The following is a 21686-nucleotide window of genomic DNA, read 5'->3' on the forward strand; positions in this document are numbered from 1 at the left end:
TGGCTTCTTTCATTTAGTAATATGATAGATCATCTCTTTTAGCGCTGAATAATATGCCATTTTTTTGGATGTGCCACAGTTTATTCATTATCCATCCATTTAATTATCCACCTAATGAAGGACATCTTGGTTGCTTCTAAATATTGGCAGTTATGTATGTAGCTGCTATAGACATTGATGAGCAAGTTTTTAAAATTTTTTAAATTTTTTATTTCAATTTCTTTTATATATCCAATCACCTTACTTAGCTTGCAAAGTGAATATTCCAACATGTCTACATTTCTCACCAGTCCAGCTGAGAATACTATACACATTATTTTCAACAGATAATAACCCCTTTCTTTGTCCCATAAATGCCTTGCCTCTCTACTTTTCTCCTTAATGTCCTCCCTCAGACTCTACTCCTTCACTGGCCTTCTTCCTACACTGTATCTGGAATTTATAACCATTTACTATGTTTCTATATCCTCTATCATTCAGTTTTAGCTATAGAGTGCGGACACTCAGTATATATTAAGTGGAGAAATACACTGTCTCTCCTTCATAGCCTGACTTGCTTCACTCAGCAATAAATCTTCCATATTCATCCACTTTCTATCAAAAGCCAGGTTTTGTCTTTTTGTTTTGTTTTATGGCTGAGTAGTATTCCATAGGGCATATGGGTCACACTTTTTCCATCAATTCATTTATTCATAGGCATTTGGGTTGGTTCCATGTCTTAGCGATTATGAATAGTGCTGCAATAAACATCGATGTGCAAGGATTTTTCCAACTAAGGATTCTTCTGTCCTTTTGGTAGATACCAAGGGGTGGTATTGCTGGATCATATGGTAGTTCTATTTGTAGATCTTTGAGGAATCTCCATATTGTTCTCCGCTGTGGCTGGATCAATTTACATTCCCACCAGCAGTGTAGAGGAGTTCCCCTTTCACCATACCCCTGCCAGCACTTGTAATTTTTTTTTTTTTTTTTTTTTAATCTTATTCTTTCTGCCTGGGTTTAGTTACTCATTGTGGTTTTGATCTGCATCTCCCTTACAATGAGAGATGTTGAGTTTTTTTTTTTTCATATGCCTTTTGGCTATTCCTTTGCCTTCCTTAGAGAGTGGTTTTTTCAATGTACTCTTCCATCTTTTAATAGGGTTGTTCATCTTTTTCTTGGGACAGCTGCTTGAGTTCCCTATGTATTCTGGTTACACGTCCCTTATCTGATGAACAGTTTACAAAAATATTTTCCCATTCTGAAGGCTGTCAATTCACATTGATCACTGTGTCTTTTGCCATGAGAAACTTCCTAATCTGATGTAATCCCACTTGTCTATTTTTGGGATTATTGACTATGGTTTGGGAGTCATATTTAAGAAGTCTTTGCCTACCCCAATGTCTCCCAGTTTCCCCTGTCTTCCAGCAGTAGTTTTATAGTTTGAGGTCTTAGCTTCAGATCTTTGATACACTTTGAGTTGATTTTTGTCAATGGTGAGAAGTAGGGGTTCAAATTCATATTTCTGGAGGGGAATATCCAATTTTTCCAGCACTATTTGCTAAAGAGGTTTTCCTTTTCCTACTTGATTGACAGTGACCCTTTGTCAAAAATCAGTTGGTTGTATGTTCGGGAGTGTATATATAGGGACTCTATTCTGTTCCATTGGCCCATCTATCTGTTTTTTGAGAGTTTTTTTTTTTTTTTTTTTTTTTTTCTAAAGGGCGCGGGCCCCCCCCCGACCACACACAGAGAGACAGAAAGCGAGAAATCACCCCCCAGGGGGGATGGCCATGCCACAATCCCTTCTCCACAATTCTCCTCTCAGGATCTTGGGCATGCACGCACATGCGCCCGGCGTGAGTTTTAAGCCACCAGGTCCAGGACGTGAACCGCGGTCAACTACGTGGGAGTCCAGTGACATAGCCATTACGCTAATTGCTGGTTCCCCCCACCTATCTGTTTTTTGTGCCAGTACCATGCTGTTTTGATTACTACAGCTTTGTAGTATATTTTCAGGTTCGGGAGTGAGATGCCACCCATTACACTCTTCTTGTGAAGAATTGCTTTAGCAATATGAAGTCTTTTATGATTACAAACTATATGACTGTCTTTTCTAGATCTGTGAAGAATGTCTCTGGCACTTTGATTGAGATCGTGTTAAATATGTAGATTAATTTGGATAGAACTGCCATTTTGATTATATTAATTCTTCCAATCTAGAAACATGGGATGTCCTTCCACTTTTTTGTGTCATTTTCAATTTCTTTTTTCTGCTTCTCATAGCTTTTCTTGTGGAGGTCTTTAATTTCTTTGGATAGATTACATTCAAGTCTGCACCTCTGTGATCATCAATGAAAGGTTACTGTTGCTTGAAAACAAAAAACAACAACAACAACAACAAAAATCTTTCTATCTTCCAGTACAACTTTCCCAGTGTTGGGGAAGTAGGTGTTAAACACATCTTAAAGTGCCAGTCTGTGGCCTGAGGGTTTAGGCACCTGGATCCCACATGGCCAATTTTGCTGTTCTAGTACAGACCTGCCAGCTTGAGAAACAAGCCAGGGCATGCATCTGCAAATCCCAGAAAAGAGGGAGAAGTGGAGAAGGAGGGATCCTGGTTTGACAATTCTTCACAGGGGATGTTTTTTCACTTTCCTTCTCTCTCTCTGGCAAGTGTACGCACCCTTTGGAAAAATGTAAGGAAGCAAATAATTAGACGTTTAAAAAATACGATTGAGGGGCCAGAACGTCACGTGGTGGCTGAGGCTCTACACTCCACATGACTGGTCATGGTTCAAGTCCCAAATCTGGAAACTTGCTTTCTCACTTTTCTCTCTCTCTCTCTCTCCTGAGTCCAACTGCCCTATATCAAATTTAAAATAATAATAATGATAAGTAAAATTTTAAAAAATATTGTATTAAACTAAATTATTATTAATGCAGATCTATTCTTGACACTTTATATCCATTATCTCATTTAAACAACTTAATTTTAGTTAGGTATTAGAATATCCATAAAATTGTTTCATTCCCTTAAATAATCCTTTTTCATTTTTTACAATCCTAATTTTGTTCACTGGTTTATTATCATTCTGTTTACATAAAAATCTGATTGTCATTACTCATTTTCTGTAGGTATCAAGTAGAGCAGTTTATGTTAAGGTTGAATGACTAACTATATTTCATTACCTTATAGGAAATGCTATTTACTAATTTATTATTATTTTTAAACAATTATTTATTATTTTAATTTTTAAAAATTTGCTATAAGACACTTGTGCTCACCACACACACACACACACACACACACACACACACACACACACAGAGAGAGAGAGAGAGAGAGAGAGAGAGAGAGAGAATAAGAATTCAAGGTACCAGGTCAGGCCTCAAACTATGGTTGGTTGGTCATGTGAGAATCCAATGCCACCTGCTGGCCCCACTACTTACTAATTTAAATTAGCCTTCATACATATAAATATATATCTACATGAGTAAAATACACACAAACAGTTATACACATCAGTGACTTTTATTTATTTTTGAGTTAGTTAACTGTGATTTATTGAATCTACTAGGTGCTAGGTGTAATAGATTCTGGGACTACAACAGGGAAGAAGTGGGGTCCCCCTTCAAGTATCTTACTAGTAAAATGAGTTTCATTATAATTTTACTAAGGGCACAACAAAATAACATTTCATCAAAATTCTTGAAATTATTTCGGATATTCTATAACTATTGAGATTTGTGAGGTAAACAATCACCTTGAATAAACTTAATTTTGCTGGCACATTAACTATTGTATTCTCTTTGAGGCCCTTCCCCTTAACATTCCTTCGTTATATCATCATTTTACAAACTGATTTTGTTTTTTTTTTATGAGAGAGATTTTTGCTATTGGGAGTGTGTGCTTGCCAGAGAGACAGAAAGTGAGAAATCACCCCCCAGGGGACATGGCCACACCACAATCCCTTCTCCATTCTCCTCTCAGGATTTTGGGCACACATACACACATGCCTGGTGTGAGTTTTAAGCCATCAGGTCCAGGACTTTAATGGTGCTCAACTACGTAGGAGTCCAGCAACGTAACCAGTACTACCATCTGCTGGTCCCGCAAGCTCATGATTTTGCTATTTATTTACATAAAGAATAACTTTTTAAAATTTTCTACCTGGCTTAATTCTTGACTATTATTATTAAATGTTACCAACACAGGTCTATCCATGTTGGCAGACATGTAGCTAAGATGCTGTGCTCTGTCAGTGAGACCACATGGGAGGCCAGAGTCAATTCCCAATCCAACCTAAAGGTCAGAAGCAGTGGCTGTGAACCTGTGGTACCAGCCACTGAAGCTGAGGCAGCAGAAGTGTGAGCATGAGCTTGGCTGGGCAACAAAGTGAGGCTGTGTCTCAAAAAAGCACCATGAGTGATGGCACACACCTGTAGTCCCAGGTGGGACAAGACACAAGAACCACAACTTGGTGAGACACTCTTAAAATAAAAACTGTTAGTCTCCAGCTATTTTCTTCATGGAAATAAAATCAACAACTATTTATCAAATGCTTAGTGTGCAATTAACAACTGCGGGGTGTTACAAACGGCTACAGATGACCAACGTTTAAGGATTCTTGTGGCTTTGCCTTTACATCTAAATTAACCCTGATTGCTTCATCTTGCTTCCTTTAGCTGTACAAATTTAAATTTGATATGCATAAACACAGTAAATGTAGAGAAACTGTATTACCTCTTCATGCTATATTCATAGTCCTTCAATTTCTTACCAGCTGCTCTACACTCAGACCTCATCCTCTCCATGGAAACCAATCACCCACTCCTTTCGCCATTCAGTTCATCTAAGTCTTGCTACCAATTATGCTCATTGCCCTTAGGTTACTGACCTTGTATGTTTTCAATAAACCAGTAACTCTCACCTTACACGTGATGTTCTTTATTGCAGTACTGAGTTCTAAGTCTCCCTAAGTATTTGCTAAATTCCAACACGTGTCACCCAATTCTAAAATTACAGTACTTCTGTATGCAAAGACAGCAGTAAAAAACAAACAAAAATCCCACAAAAACAAAAGCAGTCATTATTGGTTCAAGCTCATGTCAGTCATGAGGGAAATAGCAATTATTCACTAGAAGAAACAACTACCATAACCCAAACATAAACAGTAAATCATGATAACCTCTTACAATTTTATTAATAGATTTCATCTTCTGGCTTCCAATCAATTCTTCTTTCCCCTCCCCGGGCTATTCCTTCTGCTCCTCCTCTGTAAAGCAGATGGCCTCACTTAGACCAACACAAGTCACGAATATTGCATTTCCCCCAACAGATGACCAACCACATAGGTTTCCTCAGTTGCTGAATTCCTTGGCTTCTTCAGTAATATTCTTCCTCCACGCAACCTATTCCATTACACTGTATTTCCTTAATTTACTCTCTGCCTTTTTCCCTATTTCCATTCTCACCTTAAAATCCTGTCAATTCATATACCTTGGCTAAAAACACTATGTCCACATTATAGAGTGAAAATTATTAAGCACTTGCTACTGAGCAAATCACTGTAAGGTTTTTCAGGTTAGAAATTTGAATTAAAGCTTCCTTACTCTTTGTATTTAAATCGCACTTCCTTGAGGATCACTCCTTTGTCAGATTGTAGAACATAATTTAAATAATTTATTATTCAATTCAAATGGGAATTGATGGTCATTCTCTGACACTTCTGCTGTCCTCCCTAACCCCCTAGGGCTGGTTAACATTTTATGGACAATGGTGCCCTCTGGTGGCTCAGAAATTACAAGTTGACAACATACCTATCTCCGTATGTATTTTCAAATTACTAGTAAAATTTTAAGTGTTTATCAGAATATAAGTATTTAAAAGATTATTTAGCTCATAAGTTAAAATTTCAAAATTATAGCCTTAGTTTGGACAGATTAAAATAAATTAATAGCAAATCCAGATTGAATTACAATACGTAGGCTACTATAAAATGTTTTATTCTATGAGAAGAAAACCTGGGACACTCAGTCCTAAATGATTACTCACATATATACAATAACATAAATTCCACATCATCAGCCTAATAGGAGAAAAAAATATGATAACTGAAGAGGATCCCTTCTGATTTTCTTTTTAATGTTTTTGTTTTTTACTTTTATCCTGCTTGAATATTTCTCACCTGTATATCTGTTGCAAAGGAAGAGTAGAGGAAAAGAGCAAAGAGCATATAAAGCTCATGATTAAAATATGCATTTCAACATTTGAGTTTTAAAGAAAAATGCTTTTGTCTTATTAATATTTTGATTTATAAAAGCAAAATAAAATTGTACCATGGAGATATAAACCTCACATAGTAATAATACAATCTGGATTACAATCACGTAATTGGAGCAATAATCCCCCTAAAAATTATACAATTGCCATTTAGGATTATTATCATATTTTATGGGTCATAGTTAATGACCACTATCAAAACATTAAGTTCGAGAAGGGATTTTCAAATTGGCTGACTAGTCATCCTTTTTCATTTGTTACCCTACCATGCCCCCTTGTGACTGATAGAGTCTTAATTTTTTGCCTGATAATTATGTATAATAATGGTTATTAAGGAAATAATTTTATGGGTGAGTGTGTATATTCCTTATTAATTCCTTTGCTAATTATTTTTTATTCTGATTTGTCAAAAATACTCAACCTAAACAAAACAAAATAAAACCCCTTAGTTTCAAGAACGTTCCAGTAAAATCCATCTCTTTCCAGGTATAGAATCATACAGAAAGTTTGCCAAGATAAACTTTTCCTCGGCTTTCACTACTAGAGACTTTTGCAAACGTTTTTAACATCTTTTTAAAAAATACAATAGCAAAATTTCTTGAGCATAAATTTGTCAAAGATGGACTGAATCAGATTTTAAACTTCTTATATTTAAACTTGCCCAAAACTTTCAGCAATTTTTATTTTTATTCTTAAAACAACAGTCCAAAGAATGTTTTGTGATACTATCGAGGATGGGTAAATATATAGCAAAGCAATAAAAGAGTTTATAAAACAATCCAGATTTACTATATGGCTCCTACATCCTCAGAACCAAGAGACTCACTCTTGCATAGGGTTCTGAGTTGTTATTCCATGGAACCATAATAATCAATAAAAATTTACAAAATGAGAATACAGAAGACAAAGATTGGCTGAAAAACACACCGCCACAATATTTTCCTTAAAAATGCTTAAAATTTCAATATTTTTAACCTGACAAATTTTAGTACACAATGGAAAATAATTATGTCAGAAAGATAATAGATAAAATTAAGATATCACCAATGTAACACCAAGAAAGAAAAGTTGAACATTTCTGGATATAAAAATGAATCACCAGTAATTAATCAATGGGAAATGAATGATGGGCCAAAAATATCAGTTATTCTTTGGAAATCAACAATATTCTGCTTAACTTTATTTATTTTTTGAATGAGAAACTATGGTTCTTAGAATCATACTTAAAATAATAAATAGAAAAATGAATAAAGGTAAAAATAAAAATTAAATACTTCTTTGTATATTTAACAAGCTAAAACTCTGGGGTAAATATAGGTTTCTTGCTTTTCTCAGAAATAATGGTACTTTTAGGGAGACATTTATTGACAATAAGGTCTTTACAAATGAAACTGAAGAACAAAATGAACCGAAAACATTTTTTTTCTTAAAGTTATGTGGCTTATATTAAGCCTGTATGAGTATGTACTTATACTGCTATAAGTAAACGTGAAGTTACAGGCAATTTTAAGTAGTTTTACAGATATGCTATAGCGCGCTATATAAAGCACTTTATAAAGCACTATATCTATAAATTTATCCATATGTTAAGTAATTTTATTAAAGTCATTAGACATGTCCAAAGAAAGACAAATGATTTGAAGAGTAGCCTGGCAAGTGGAATAGAAGAAAAGATGTCTTTGAACATTTCCCAAGTTCTACAAAATCATAAAAGACATAAATTGTACTTCTTTTCCCAGGTGTCATGTTGTAACAGCTAAAATCCATAGAGCTGGTTAATTCATATAATTTACTGAATAATCAAGCAGTTATAAATCACACAAAGAAATAAACACATGAAGCAGTTGCCTTTTAAAATCAATATTACCCAAAATAAACCAGTTTAGAAACAAATTATAAAATGATTCTCAATGCCCAAAAGTTATAGCAAAGTAGATAAGAAACAGAGAGAAAAATTAACACCTGAGTATAATAAATCATACTTTTATGTAAATTTTCTTGTTTATTTTTTCAGTAATTATCTTTACATATTTATCTGTACATTTGTTTTTATTCCTACTAAATATAATTTGGAAGATGGGAAGCTGCAGTTTCAAAAGAATTTATTTTCAATATTACATACATATTTATTATTCAAAGAGCATTAATCACTCACCTAATTTTTTTTTAAATTTCTTTGATTTCATTTTCTGTGCCCTCTTCAGCATTTGCTGAGCAGTAGAAATATCCTTAAAGCCCCTATAAAAAGAATAAAATTAATCAAGGCAAAACAAATATCCAGACCATATTTATAGGTGCATATACATATAAACACTCATATCTGACTTATAGTAATATAAGTTTGGCTTTCCATTTAGGAAATTTTAATCAAATCACATATCTGACTTATAGTAATATAAGTTTGGATTTCTACTTAGGAAATTTTAATCAAATCAGATATATAATTTCTTAAAAACTAATCAAGGTATTCTAAAAACCCTGAAAAATCAGCCTTGTACAATTATCAGTCCCTTCATTTTGTAATGTTTTTAGTATAAAATAAACCACTTACCATTCTTCTGAAATTTTCTCCTCTTTTTCAGATTTTAGCAAATTCTTCCTACTAGTCTTTGATTCTGGTGTCCAGGACAAAGTTCTATGTTCTGATCTAGCAATGGGGGTAAAAAAAGCTCCTTTTAATTGAAACAACCTAAGTATTTCAGCACTTTTTAAAACTGCAAGCTGTTTACGTTGTCTCAAACTTAGAATAAGGTCCATTTAAGTTTCAGGAAAACTTTATCTTGAAAAGTAATAAAAGTCTGCCATTAATTTAAAATGTTTACATTTCAATTACTTACAACATATTTTAATCCTTCTGTCAAAAGAAATGCAGCACTGGGATTTTAATTTTAATCCTTATCTCTACCTATATAACAGTATTTAAAGATCCACTTATTTAAAATAATTAATTACATTATTTCACTGACACATAAGTTCTGTGGTTGCTTCAATGCATCTACCTCACACATTTCTCCTATACTAGAAACTCCATTAAGTCATTATGATATATTTAATACTAAACATTGTTTCATGTTTTAAAAAATTAAAGTCACATCCATTTTTGTAAGGAATGTAATATTATTGTCTATTCTAGGTTGATCCTCTAAAAGAGTGGTTTGGCTTACCTATTACGTTTTGTGTGATCTGACGAAAATAAATTTTCTTTCTCATTACATTGCCATGCTTGAGCTGGCTGACTTGGTAAATTATCTGAAGTATCATCATATTTTAAGGTTCCAGAGATCTTATCAGAAAAAATAGAAATTAGCATAAATTGAAAAAATTCTAGCATGTACACTGGATTTCTTTAGATGCATACCAGGAGGATCTTAAAGGAACTTTATTATAAAATTATAAGAAAGTGAAATTTATCGAAAATACATAAATGCTCTTTTGCTTGTAGTAGTAAAGAATATGCTTTTTGGTATAGCTCACATATAGAAAATGATTAATTGCAAAGATCTTTACAAATCTCAGAAAACAAAAACTTCAAAGATTATCAAATAAATAACTGATATTGCAGCCCAGTGACCTCTGACTGAGCATCTTCAGCTGTTGCCCTCTTAATGCATATTTTTGTATTTTTAAAGTGCCGTCAACTAGTGATTTTAGTCTACTGCCAAATATACAGCTGAAGCAAATCATTTTTTTTTTTTTTGCTACTGTGAAATAAAGTTGTTGAAAGAAATCCAAAATAAAGAAAAAAATTAGGAGCAAATGAAAGAAAAGCTACATGAAAAATTACATCTGGGGATGAGGAGGAAGTCAGAGGCTTCTAAAAGTAATTCTGTGTTTCAAGTCAATAAATTGTATTATTAATCACCACAACATAGCATATAACCTTAAGAAACGAGCAAAGATCGAGAGCTCAGAAGTTTCCATGACATGTTACCTTTGGCCATTGCAGCTGGTCTGAGAGAAACAGTGTTTGTGAAGGGAAGCAGGCAGAATCTAAAGCTAGCCACTCCTTCTCTAAGGCAGCCTGCACAAATAAAAACATTAAATGTATATAATAGTTTGTATAACTTTTTCAAAGTTTCTTTTAAGGTATGCATTTATATTTTGCAAATGTTGACAATTTTTATTTACAGGTAACGTGCTACTCGCTATTTTGAGATGATATGCATCTGTTTAACGCACACATATTAAAATGCTGCATAAGACTATTCATCACCAAATTTTGGAAAAAGTGAAATTTGGTCTTCAAGTGCTCTAAAAAATGAACTGCAGATTGTTAAGTGTCTTCAGCTGTTTATAACTCTGACTCTGAGCTGAATCTTGACGTAACTGAGGGAAATCGTCTTTATTTTTGCTTTTTTACAATTTAAGTTATTTTTTTTTATCAAATGCCATTACTGAAAATGATAGTGCTTGGATATATTAATACAAACTTTACAGTGAACACTATAAGCTAGAGTTTTCTTAATTATTCTTTCAAAATTTCACAAATTTTCTGAATAATTGGAAAAAGGATTTTGTGACAGTGAATAAAACAACACATGCTACTGTGAAATAAAGTGTTGAAAGAAATCCAAAATAAAGAAAAAAATTAGGAGCAAATGAAAGAAAAGCTACATGAAAAATTACATCTGGGGATGAGGAGGAAGTCAGAGGCTTCTAAAAGTAATTCTGTGTTTCAAGTCAATAAATTGTATTATTAATCACCACAACATAGCATATAACCTTAAGAAATGAGCAAAGATCGAGAGCTCAGAAGTTTCCATGACATGTTACCTTTGGCCATTGCAGCTGGTCTGAGAGAAACAGTGTTTGTGAAGGGAAGCAGGCAGAATCTAAAGCTAGCCACTCCTTCTCTAAGGCAGCCTGCACAAATAAAAACATTAAATGTATATAATAGTTTGTATAACTTTTTCAAAGTTTCTTTTAAGGTATGCATTTATATTTTGCAAATGTTGACAATTTTTATTTACAGGTAACGTGCTACTCGCTATTTTGAGATGATATGCATCTGTTTAACGCACACATATTAAAATGCTGCATAAGACTATTCATCACCAAATTTTGGAAAAAGTGAAATTTGGTCTTCAAGTGCTCTAAAAAATGAACTGCAGATTGTTAAGTGTCTTCAGCTGTTTATAACTCTGACTCTGAGCTGAATCTTGACGTAACTGAGGGAAATCGTCTTTATTTTTGCTTTTTTACAATTTAAGTTATTTTTTTTTATCAAATGCCATTACTGAAAATGATAGTGCTTGGATATATTAATACAAACTTTACAGTGAACACTATAAGCTAGAGTTTTCTTAATTATTCTTTCAAAATTTCACAAATTTTCTGAATAATTGGAAAAAGGATTTTGTGACAGTGAATAAAACAACACAAGGAATCTGGTTCCTGAATTATATTCTCTAGCTCAGCTGTTAAAGAACAAAATTATAAACTTAATTTTTTGGAATTGTAGTTTCAATCCTTTTGTGTTAAACATCTTTACTCCATTTATAAAATTTCCAAAATTATTCAATCTGTCCACAATGGAACTATGTAGAGGTATGTAATTACTTGAATTTTATTTTATTAGATTATCAAATGCAGCTTAAAATAAAGTTCTGTGGTCCTATGTTTTTTGGATATTTATGAAAAAAGGAGGATCATAACACAACTGATTTGCTTTTTAAGATTGTAAAATGACAAAACATTTAAAAGTTAAAAACTAGAATGACCAGGCTAGCTCCACAGTGGAACAGTTAAGCATTGTGAAAGCACTAGAAAGCCAGATTCCACATGGCTGATACACCAGTCCTGGCCCCGGGGCTTGACAAACATGTCCAACATGTGTGCATGCCAACAAAATGGAAAAATGAAGACAAGGAATTGCAGCATGACTGTGCTCTAGTAGAGGTGCTTTCTCTCTGTCTCTTATCTCTCGGGTGAGTGTATGCACTCTGACAATTCAAAAAAGTTTTTTAAAAAGTACTAGAATTATCATAATACTGAAATATAAATTTGATTTTCCATTTATATAATCTCAATGACTCTTGCCAGCTTTTTGAAAGACCAGTGGAAAGGCAGGTCTAAGACATACTGATTGCAGGCAGGCAATGCAATGACTGACTTCAGTTATAGAGTTTACCTTAGAAAATCTAATTAAATTCATGTTATCTGAATATCATGTAAACAGGGTTCCTTTACTCATTGTTAGGCAGGTACACTATCAGATTCATTTTAGGTAGGGATTATTCACATATGTAACAGGATTATACCCGATTTAAGAATACATACCTGGCTTTTAAGAATTTGCTATTTGTCAGACAGGAGTAATAAGTTCAAGAGATCTATTGTACGAGATGGTGACTAAAATTAATTACCATGTATTTGATTCTGGAAAGGCACTAGGAATAATTCTTTTTTTTTTTTTTTTTTGGCTATAGAATTGTCCTCAACAGAGACAGACAGAGAGATAGTGAGTGAGAAACCACCCCCCCCCTCAGGGGAGATGGCTATGCTGCAATCCCTTTTCCTCCAGTCTCTTCGTGGGATTTTGTAAACGTGTGTACATGTACCCAGTGTGATTTTCAAGCCACTGGGTCTGGTTCTCAGTTTGCAGTTAGTCATCTAGGATCTAGTGCCTTAACCTCCATGCCATCTGCTGGCCTAAGAGAGTAAATTTTAAGCATTCTCACCACAAAAAATATATATGAGATAACATATATGTTAATAAGCTCTATTTAGCCTTTTTGTAATGTATACATATTTCAAAACATCATTTTGTACACGATAGCCATATATAATTTTATTTGTCAATTAAGGAAGTCAAATTTTAAGCCTGGCTACCGTGACCCAGTGGTAACACAAGTGCCCTACACGAGCCTAGAAGTCATATGGCCAACTACCGGATCAGATCTCTGGGTCAACCACAAGATATGCCAAGCGGCTAGGATCCCAAGGAGCTCGAGAACTGGAGAGAAGGTATCATATAATGACCAGACTCTCTTAAGGGTACTTTTTTCCCCTGCTCTGTTCTGTGTCTCTTCTGTGTGTGTGCACACACATTTCACAGTCATAAAAAAATTAATTCAATTTTAATATTCCTAAATACAGCAGTATTGAAAAAAAAAGTGAGAGTAGGAGACATCTCTCTCACTAAAACCATTAGCAATCCTTCTTCTCATCCCCACAGAAAAAAAATTAAAAAGTTGAGAATGGTAGTCTGGAAACAATGGCTACACTTCAGGAGGCACTACAATAAAAGGGAATGAAAGGCCATGTCATATTTTTAATTAAAAGAATTGACCTGAAGGGCACTTACTTGGTACATCTGGGAAAGTACAGGAAAACAAGATATTTCCTTTATTTTGCAATATACTTATTTATGTTGATTTACTTTTTTATTTTTTATTTTTTAAGTTTATTTATTTTTTGAGAGAGAGAGGAAGAGTCCTCCCAACAGGGTCTTGACACTGCAATCCATCCCCAGCTTTGGCCATGGGCATCTATATGCCTGGCATATTTAGAGATCTCTACATACATGAACCTATAACTTTCTATGCAATTGCTTTTTAAATAAGGCTGGAAATTTAGTAAATTCCCATTAATAACTTATACAACCTATATTCTCTGATTAGATCATGATGAATAACAAAGAAGTCTAAAACTGCCAATTACAGTAGTCACAGAAGTGTACCCTTTAAACTGTGTTAATGCAGGAAAACATCAAACTAAAAAATCCAATTATTTCTCTACCTAATTCCCTCACTTCCATTTTTTGTATGTCGCTTTCTCTTTCTTGCATCCCCACCATGTGGTTATCCGGAGTTCCATGGAAGCCATTCAGGAGATTGACTGATTTAAATTGTTTTTGCTCAATTTAACTCTGCAATTTAAATTACTTTTTTTTATTTGATGCAAAATTGTAAACAGAATTCAGGACTTGGATTTTTTAAAATTATTTTTTGACGGGTTGGACCACAGTGCGGCAATAAAACCCAATTCTTTGAGAGGCTGACCCATATGGGAAGGTTCAGATAGCTGAAGACCTTTCTGAGTATACCAGGCAAAGATGTGCCCATAACCTGAGGCTGGCAGAACCTAGGGACGATTGTGGTGACAAGATTCTGTCCCAAGTGCTCTTTCTTTCTCTCTTTCTCCCCCCTTCTCTCTCTCTCTCTTTCTCTGTATCTCTCATTCATGGAATAAATAAATAAATAAGAAACTTTTTAAAACATTCTTTGAATGACAAAATAAAGGGAAATCCAAGTCTCCCTCAAGAAAATCAAAGCGACAGCACATCAGCTATAATCAAATCAGTAATCTTATTGTGGTTAAAATGGTTAAAATGAGACATGTGAAGATGTGAAGCAGCTATACTATAAAAAGTATCTTGCCACCTGAGAAGTGGATGTGGAAAACGGACAGTGTGTCAGGCCAGGATCTTGACTTTGTTACTTAGAGGACTATTATCAAATTTACTTATATATTGAAAATGAACTTAAACTTGAATACATTTTCATTCAATTATATTCACAGTTGAATATTTGATCATATATACATATATATTTTTGTTCAGAGAAGAAATTATTCTGCTATAACTTTGACAAAAATTAAGACTACCAGAAAGAGGAACTGTAAATAAGAATTGTTAATGTGTGTAAGTCTATGCAAATTTTTTGGTGCTGTTTAAATACTGCTTTTATTTGACACATGACAGTAGGACCATATTTATCCTAAGCAATAGGTCAGTTAGTGCTGAATAGGTCCTAGAAATTCTAAAAGTAATGACTTGATCTCTTTCCTCTTCCTTTCACTTATCTCTTCCTTTCTGCCCCAACACTTTACTCTTCTGCCCAAGCTGACTCTCACAATGCCAAAAAGAATTCTTTATAATGTTTTCCGATATCATCTGCAACATCTTACTAGCCTTAAAGCTGAGAAAGTCAGTCCATTTTGAATCCTAAAATTCATTTCCTAAATGCTGTCTTCCAAAAAAAGAGAGCATTTTAAAAAGCACAGCTATTCGTATTATTAGAAACCAATGTTGTATTCATGCAAGTCTTTTCTCACTAAATCAAATCATTATATTTTTAAGTATTTTACTTTGCCTCTAGTTGTGGTTGTGCTTCTCTATTGTCCACTATGTACTATAATATGTAATGCTCAGATTAATTTGAGATAGGGGTCAAACAGAAACTCTAAGGCTAAAAGTTGCCCAGGTTAACACATTTTGCGCTCTTAAAAATTCTTTCTGGGCCCAGCAGGTAGTATGGTGGTTACAGTGCTGAACTCCTACATGGTTGACTCTGGTTTGAGTCCCAGACACAGCAACTTGATAATCATGCCAGGTGCTTGTGCATGTGTGCCCAAAATCCCAGGAGGAGAATGAAAGAGAAGGGATTGTGGCGTGACCATCCCCTCCTGGGGGTTATTTCTCACTTTCTCTCTCATGGTCTGTTCTCTCTCCAATGAGTACACATACCCTATGGCAAAAATCCTTAATTTTTTTTTTTCTATTGGGGGCTGGTCAGTTGTATGAAAGTACTCCAGTGCTCTGTGAGGTTGACCCACAAGAGAAGGCCTCAAGTTTGCATCTAGAGATATCCCTGAACATGCTAAGTGTACATGAGTCCTTAAGACAGGGCTGGCTGGGAATGGTGGCTGCAGGAAGAATCTGCTGGGGGTGCCTGTCTCTGTCTCTGTCTTTTTCTGTCTGAGATAGATGTCACTCTCACTCATAGAAATAAATTTAAAAAATTATTCTTGCAAATTTATTAAATCTGCCTTTATGCTGAGATTAAAAAAAATCCAAATGTGCCTGTTGTATTTTTTTTGTACTAGGTCTTTGGGAAAGTCATGATGTGCTTTTCTGTATTTTTCTATGCAAAAATGCATCTTGACTTTCCTGATAAACTCGATATCTACACTATATTAGATTTTCTCATCTACTCTGGGTTAAGAGATACATTAAGTATTGGTTGTTTAAATTTAAAGATAATCATGCTGTTTCTTTACATGTTGGTTTCTAAGCATAAGTAAAAGGAAAAAATAAACCTGGCAAACTAAGTCAACAAATAAAAACATTAACTAAAACTTACTTCACAATTTTAAAGGTAAAAGATGTAAGTAGCAGTGTAGGTACTGCCACATCAGACTTTTTTTTTTTTTTTTTTTGAGAGGTTTTCGCTATAGGGCGTGTGCGCTTGCCAGACAGAGAGAGACATAGAGACAGAAAGCGAGAAATCACCCCCCGGGGGGATGGTCACGCCGCAATCCCTTCTCCTCCATTCTCCTCTCGGGATCTTGGGCACGCACGCACACGCGCCTGGCATGAGTTTTAAGCCACCGGGTCCGGGACGTGAACTGTGGTCGACTACGTGGGAGTTCAGCGACATAGCCATTACGCTAACTGCTGGTTCCCCACATCAAACTATTCACGTCCATTATTTTAGATATTTACTATGTTATTTTTTTTATTTTATTTTTTTTTAGTTTGCTAAATGCCCTGTTTATTCTGCAAAGAAGGTTCAGAAATGTAGACACAACTCGTAGGCTGAGCCATCCGTGTGCAGTTGTGACTTCACAACTACACAAGCAGCAATGACTACATAGGGGCACATTAGCCAGCCACTTGTTTAATGCAAATGCAAATGCAGTGAGAATGGATCACGAAGGGTCTGTTCCTCTAATTCACAGGCACATTCTTCTGCTCTAATCTTTAACAAGTGGGGCCTTCACTTGATTGGCCATCTCCTTGTCACTCAGGGCCTCAACAATCGCGAGAGCAAATTCAAAGATGGTCCCAGGTCCACGACTTGTAAGAATCAGACCACCCTTTTCCACGATTTTCAGAGTAGCGGTAATGATTTCCATTCATCATTTTATCTTTAGCAAGTGGGTGTGCAGTACCTTTGCCTCCAAAGCCTATTACATGAGCCAACAGGGCAGTAGGACCTGCGCAGATGGCAGCTATGAGGCCCTTCTGCTTTTCCTACTCCTTCAGGATCTCTTTCATGGCAGCGGACTCACATAAATTCTGTGCACCCAGATTACCTCCTGGTAGAACCACCAGGTCATATGGTCCCTCTTTTTTTGCATCTTCAAAACTGGCATCAGGACAAATGACAACATCACGACTACACTGCACTGGGTCTTTTCCAGCCAGGCCAGCAACAGTGACCTTAATCCCAGCTCACCTCATGACATCTACAGGAATGACTGTCTCCATTTCCTCTGCTCCTTTACCAGGATGATTAAGCTCTTTTAAAAACCATTTTTGCTATTTTTTTAAGACTCACACCAGACTACATGGGTACGCACGCCAGCACAAATGCATAGCATCCACGGGGCCCTTTGCTACGCACTCTATTTTAGATATTTTATGACAAAGTGGCAAAACTTCCTCCCATAGGAGGCTGAAATTAAAGCTAAAATTATTCTTTAAAACCTGCTATACATTGTAGATAAAAGAAGAAAAAAAAGTCTTATTGTTTCAGAAGTTCATTATAACTAGTGAATAAAAGGTACTTAATGGTAGGAGGTAATTCTTCAGGGTCTATCACATGCACATGTCTTATGACAGCTTCATTGCAGACTATCTTTTCAAGGAGGTTTATACAGTTGACAGGCTAAGAAACAGAAATAGTGCTTCCCTCCAAGCTTCATGGAGTACTGAGCACATAGATTCAGCTGATGAAGTTAGTACACAGGTCACAGTGGAGAGAGTAGCTGAAGTTATTTTGTGAATGGGTTTCTTTTGGCCAATGCACTGTCCTGCTATTGCTTCTGTATCAGAATGTACAGTAGAAATTAACATGTTAACATGATTTACTTTTCTGTCACATAAACACCAGAGAGGATTATCCTAATAGGGGAAGAGTTTAAGAAGTGCCAATGTACATTTTGGGATTTCTGGGGCTTCTATTATGCCTGTTTTTGTGCCAGTACCATGTTGCTTCGATACCAAATGTCAGCATTCTACGGCAGGAACTGAATGATTAGAAAATATAAAAACATAGGGAACCAGCAGGTGGCATGGTGGTTAGGACGCTGGACACTCCCACATGGATGACCACGGTTCAAGTCCTGGATCTGGTGGCTTGCTTTCTCACTTACCATCTCTGTCTTTCTCTCTCTGTGTGTGTCTCTCTCTGGTCAAATTAAAATAAATAAATAAATAAAATAAAATAAATAATTCAAAAAAAAAAGAAGATATAAAAACAGAGAGAGCAATGATGATACCTGAGACAGCGGGGGAGGAGGGTAGGAAATGGGAGAGGGTGAGAGGGAGGGAATCAAGTGAAGAAGAAAGAAACAGAACATTTAAGGGATCCAAAATGGAAAGAAATGTGTTGATTACAATGCTTATGGTAATGTCTTTGACTAGGTCAAAATGCAGTGTATTTTTGACAGGAAAATTAATTTGGTATGCTGTAATGATACATGGTGATTAAATATATAGAAATAAGTAAATAAATTTATAATACATAAATAAATATCATTTTTATTTTTGGTACATGTGGGAGAAAAAAAGACTAAAATCCCCATGTGAACAACTCTCATGTGATTTTCTACCTGGGCTACCTGCGAGATTTGGTGTGAGCATCTCTGCCCTCTAATTTCCAAAGCTTTCACTATGCAGATGATATTCTCTGGTTGTTGAGTCATAGAGATCAATTTAAGAAAAAAAAAGCTTTTGATGGGACCAGCAGGTGGCATGGTGGTTAAGGCACTGGACACTCCCACATGACCAACAAGGGTTCTAGTCCTGAATCTGGTGGCTTGCTTTCTCACTTCCTCTTTCTTTCACTCTCAACCTCTGTCTCTCTCTGGTCAAATTAAAAAATAAATGAATGAATAAATAAAATAAAAAATAATTATTAAAAAAAAAGGTTTTGTTTCACTCCTGGTTACAATGGGTGTTATCAATCACACCTCTGCTAGCAGGGGAGGCAGATGATGAATCTGATCAAAACCTGGCACCTGTTCAAGTTAAATTTCTTGGGAGTACAAGAGATCTTCAAATAGCTCATGGGAAGTATGCATAATGAAAAATAAGTATATATGGATTTCAAATATTTTTGCCCAAAAATACACTCATACTTTAATTTCTTTTTTTCCATAAACTTTTTGAAGCCTCCTCATATGTGGGAGAATATGCAATGCCTCAGCCCTTCACCATTAAAAAAGAGGACCAACACTTCATTAAATCCCTTCAGTACTGGAGACAATACATATCTCTGTAACTGATGATTTTTGCTCATTTGAAACCTCTCACAATGGAGGTGGCCTTAACCTGGAGGAATCCCGCTTAACTTTGGTTTTGCAGACTTCCTGACACAAGAGCAGGGACACTCCTATTGAAAAGCTGCTCTTAGCGTCTTACTGGATTATTTTACACACTCAGTGTCTGGCCCTTGGAAGTGTGGTGTCCTTCTGGCTTAAGACTGTCAGTTTTAGGTGAGACAACTTGACTAAAATGTGTGAAGAATCCCAAAAGCATCACTTGTCAAAATGAAATGGTATATTCAAAATGCAGTCAACCTAACCTTAGAGGTGTGTCTGTTTTACATGAGAAAATAGTAGATATCCTTTTTATGGAAACTTTATTCCACTCTACTACCTGAATCAAAGCTGCTGACTTAAATGGACCTCAGTTCACCCAAGTTCCCCTGAATTCTTGGACCCAGTTCATGGATGGTTTGGCAAAGCTGAATTGCAACTGACCCTTGGGTCATTGCCAACGGTCTCATAGTTTTATCTGCCATGTGGAAAACTACAGACTGGCAGAGTAAAGATACCCTGATTTTGGCTTTCAAATAAGGAAAACAAATCACAGCTGCTGATAGAACTGCCTGGGTTACTCACATGGATGCTCATGGTTAAGGGCTTAATCTCTAATGAGAATGACAAGTATAAAGTTACTGAGGAGGCCTGAAGCTGCTAATATTTCCAGTCCTGAAAATTTTACCAATTTGTTTTGTACTTGGGGAGGCTACAACTCATGGTTCTTTGTCCCTGCTTATTTCTGGAAAACTGACTTTATTACAACTACCATCCCTTACCATGACTGACATCATTCAAGGCTATCAATCAGCTGACTTAGGCCATGTAAATGTGGCCTCTGAAGTTCATCTGCATATTTTTAAGTCATCTGGACTGTCTGAGTCTGACAGGTATGATTATCACAAAAGCTACTGAAGAAAGACTTGATGTTATGACTCTCACCTACTTCTGTCCACAAACCTTGTCAGGGCAGTTTGATCAGTGACTATAGCTGTCCCCAGAAAAGGATCACCCTTGCAGCAAATTTATAGGTAATAATCAGGGGGAGAAAAAATTCATAGAGCGTAATATAGACCTATTTTGACAGCTCAAATTTTATAAAATATGCAAATGTTATTTGTTTTTGAACTTTCCCAACAAAAGCTCTGGGCATGAATGGAGAATTATTAGAAAAAGATAAAGTTAGAGCTTCTAAACTGGGACAGCCTAGTTTTGAGTTGGTGGATGTAGAATAACAACCAGAATTTCTAAAGGGATACTCTAGATTCTGGGGCATATAGGAGAGGGAAGGACATTAATAATCCTTTGTCCTTCCAACCACACCTGAAGCCTTCCTTCACAAAGAAAATGCCTCAGAGGCTTTCCTAAACTGCTAAAATACTTTAATATAACTTACTGATGATAGGTCTGCCATCCCTTTCCAGGAGGCTTTGGCCACAAATTGACAGTCATTTCTCTTGGGTCTACTAATAAATCTATCAAGACAGCATCAAATTACCCCAAATCCTGTACCTTTCATGTGAAGCATTTCTGGATGTTTTCTCCACTCCCATTCTCACTCACCAAGCAGATGATATGGTCAATAAGACACCTTCAAGTGTTTAAGAAAACACTTCTATGACCTTGGAATCCATTTAGGTCAGCTTCAACCCATTGGCCAAGGTGGTTTTGGGTGATAGAATTGCTTCCTTGTTCTTGAGGGAAAAGAAGGAGTCTGTGAAATAGCTATAGCTGGATTAAAATATCAAGCTTAATAGAAAGGTCAATAAAGAAATTTAGGAAGATGATCACCTGGCCTACTCAGAGTAATCTTAAACACATCATGAGATAGCTATGTGAATCAATCAGATTATTCAGAGTGGCCACTGGAGTGGCATACTTAAGAAAAAATCTGCCATGTAGAAACAGATGGATATTGTTGGGAGAAAATTCTCTATGGGTCTCTTACACTTCTGCATAACTTAAAAAGCTTTTGTTATAGACTAACTTTTCAAAGATGTTCATTTAACTAGCAAACTTGGAAGATATAGTATTTCCTCCTGAAATGGAGGCAAAATTAGTTTTCTATCTAATATAACCCATGCAGGGACTTCCTCTAGACCACAGGATATACAGAATTGCTAACAGCTCCTTAAAATATATGGAGCTC

The 21686-nt window shown here is 35.5% G+C and overlaps 1 protein-coding gene and 1 pseudogene across 1 annotated transcript in view; both read right to left on the bottom strand.

Annotated features, from left to right (window-relative positions):
* Positions 1-21686, bottom strand: part of LRRIQ1 (leucine rich repeats and IQ motif containing 1) — a 176093-nt gene that overhangs the window by 58250 nt on the left and 96157 nt on the right. The window contains exons 19-22 of the mRNA XM_006169613.1: positions 11039-11128; positions 9430-9548; positions 8817-8912; positions 8421-8503 (exon numbers count right to left, since the gene is read on the bottom strand). Of these exons, the coding sequence (XP_006169675.1) occupies positions 8421-8503; positions 8817-8912; positions 9430-9548; positions 11039-11128 (388 nt within the window). The remainder of the gene's footprint in view (positions 1-8420; positions 8504-8816; positions 8913-9429; positions 9549-11038; positions 11129-21686) is intronic.
* On the bottom strand, positions 16964-20019 carry LOC102475111 (protein/nucleic acid deglycase DJ-1 pseudogene; annotated as a pseudogene).

Source organism: Tupaia chinensis, unplaced genomic scaffold (assembly GCF_000334495.1).
Source record: "Tupaia chinensis unplaced genomic scaffold, TupChi_1.0 Scaffold147312_1, whole genome shotgun sequence".
NCBI classification, from domain to species: domain Eukaryota; kingdom Metazoa; phylum Chordata; class Mammalia; order Scandentia; family Tupaiidae; genus Tupaia; species Tupaia belangeri.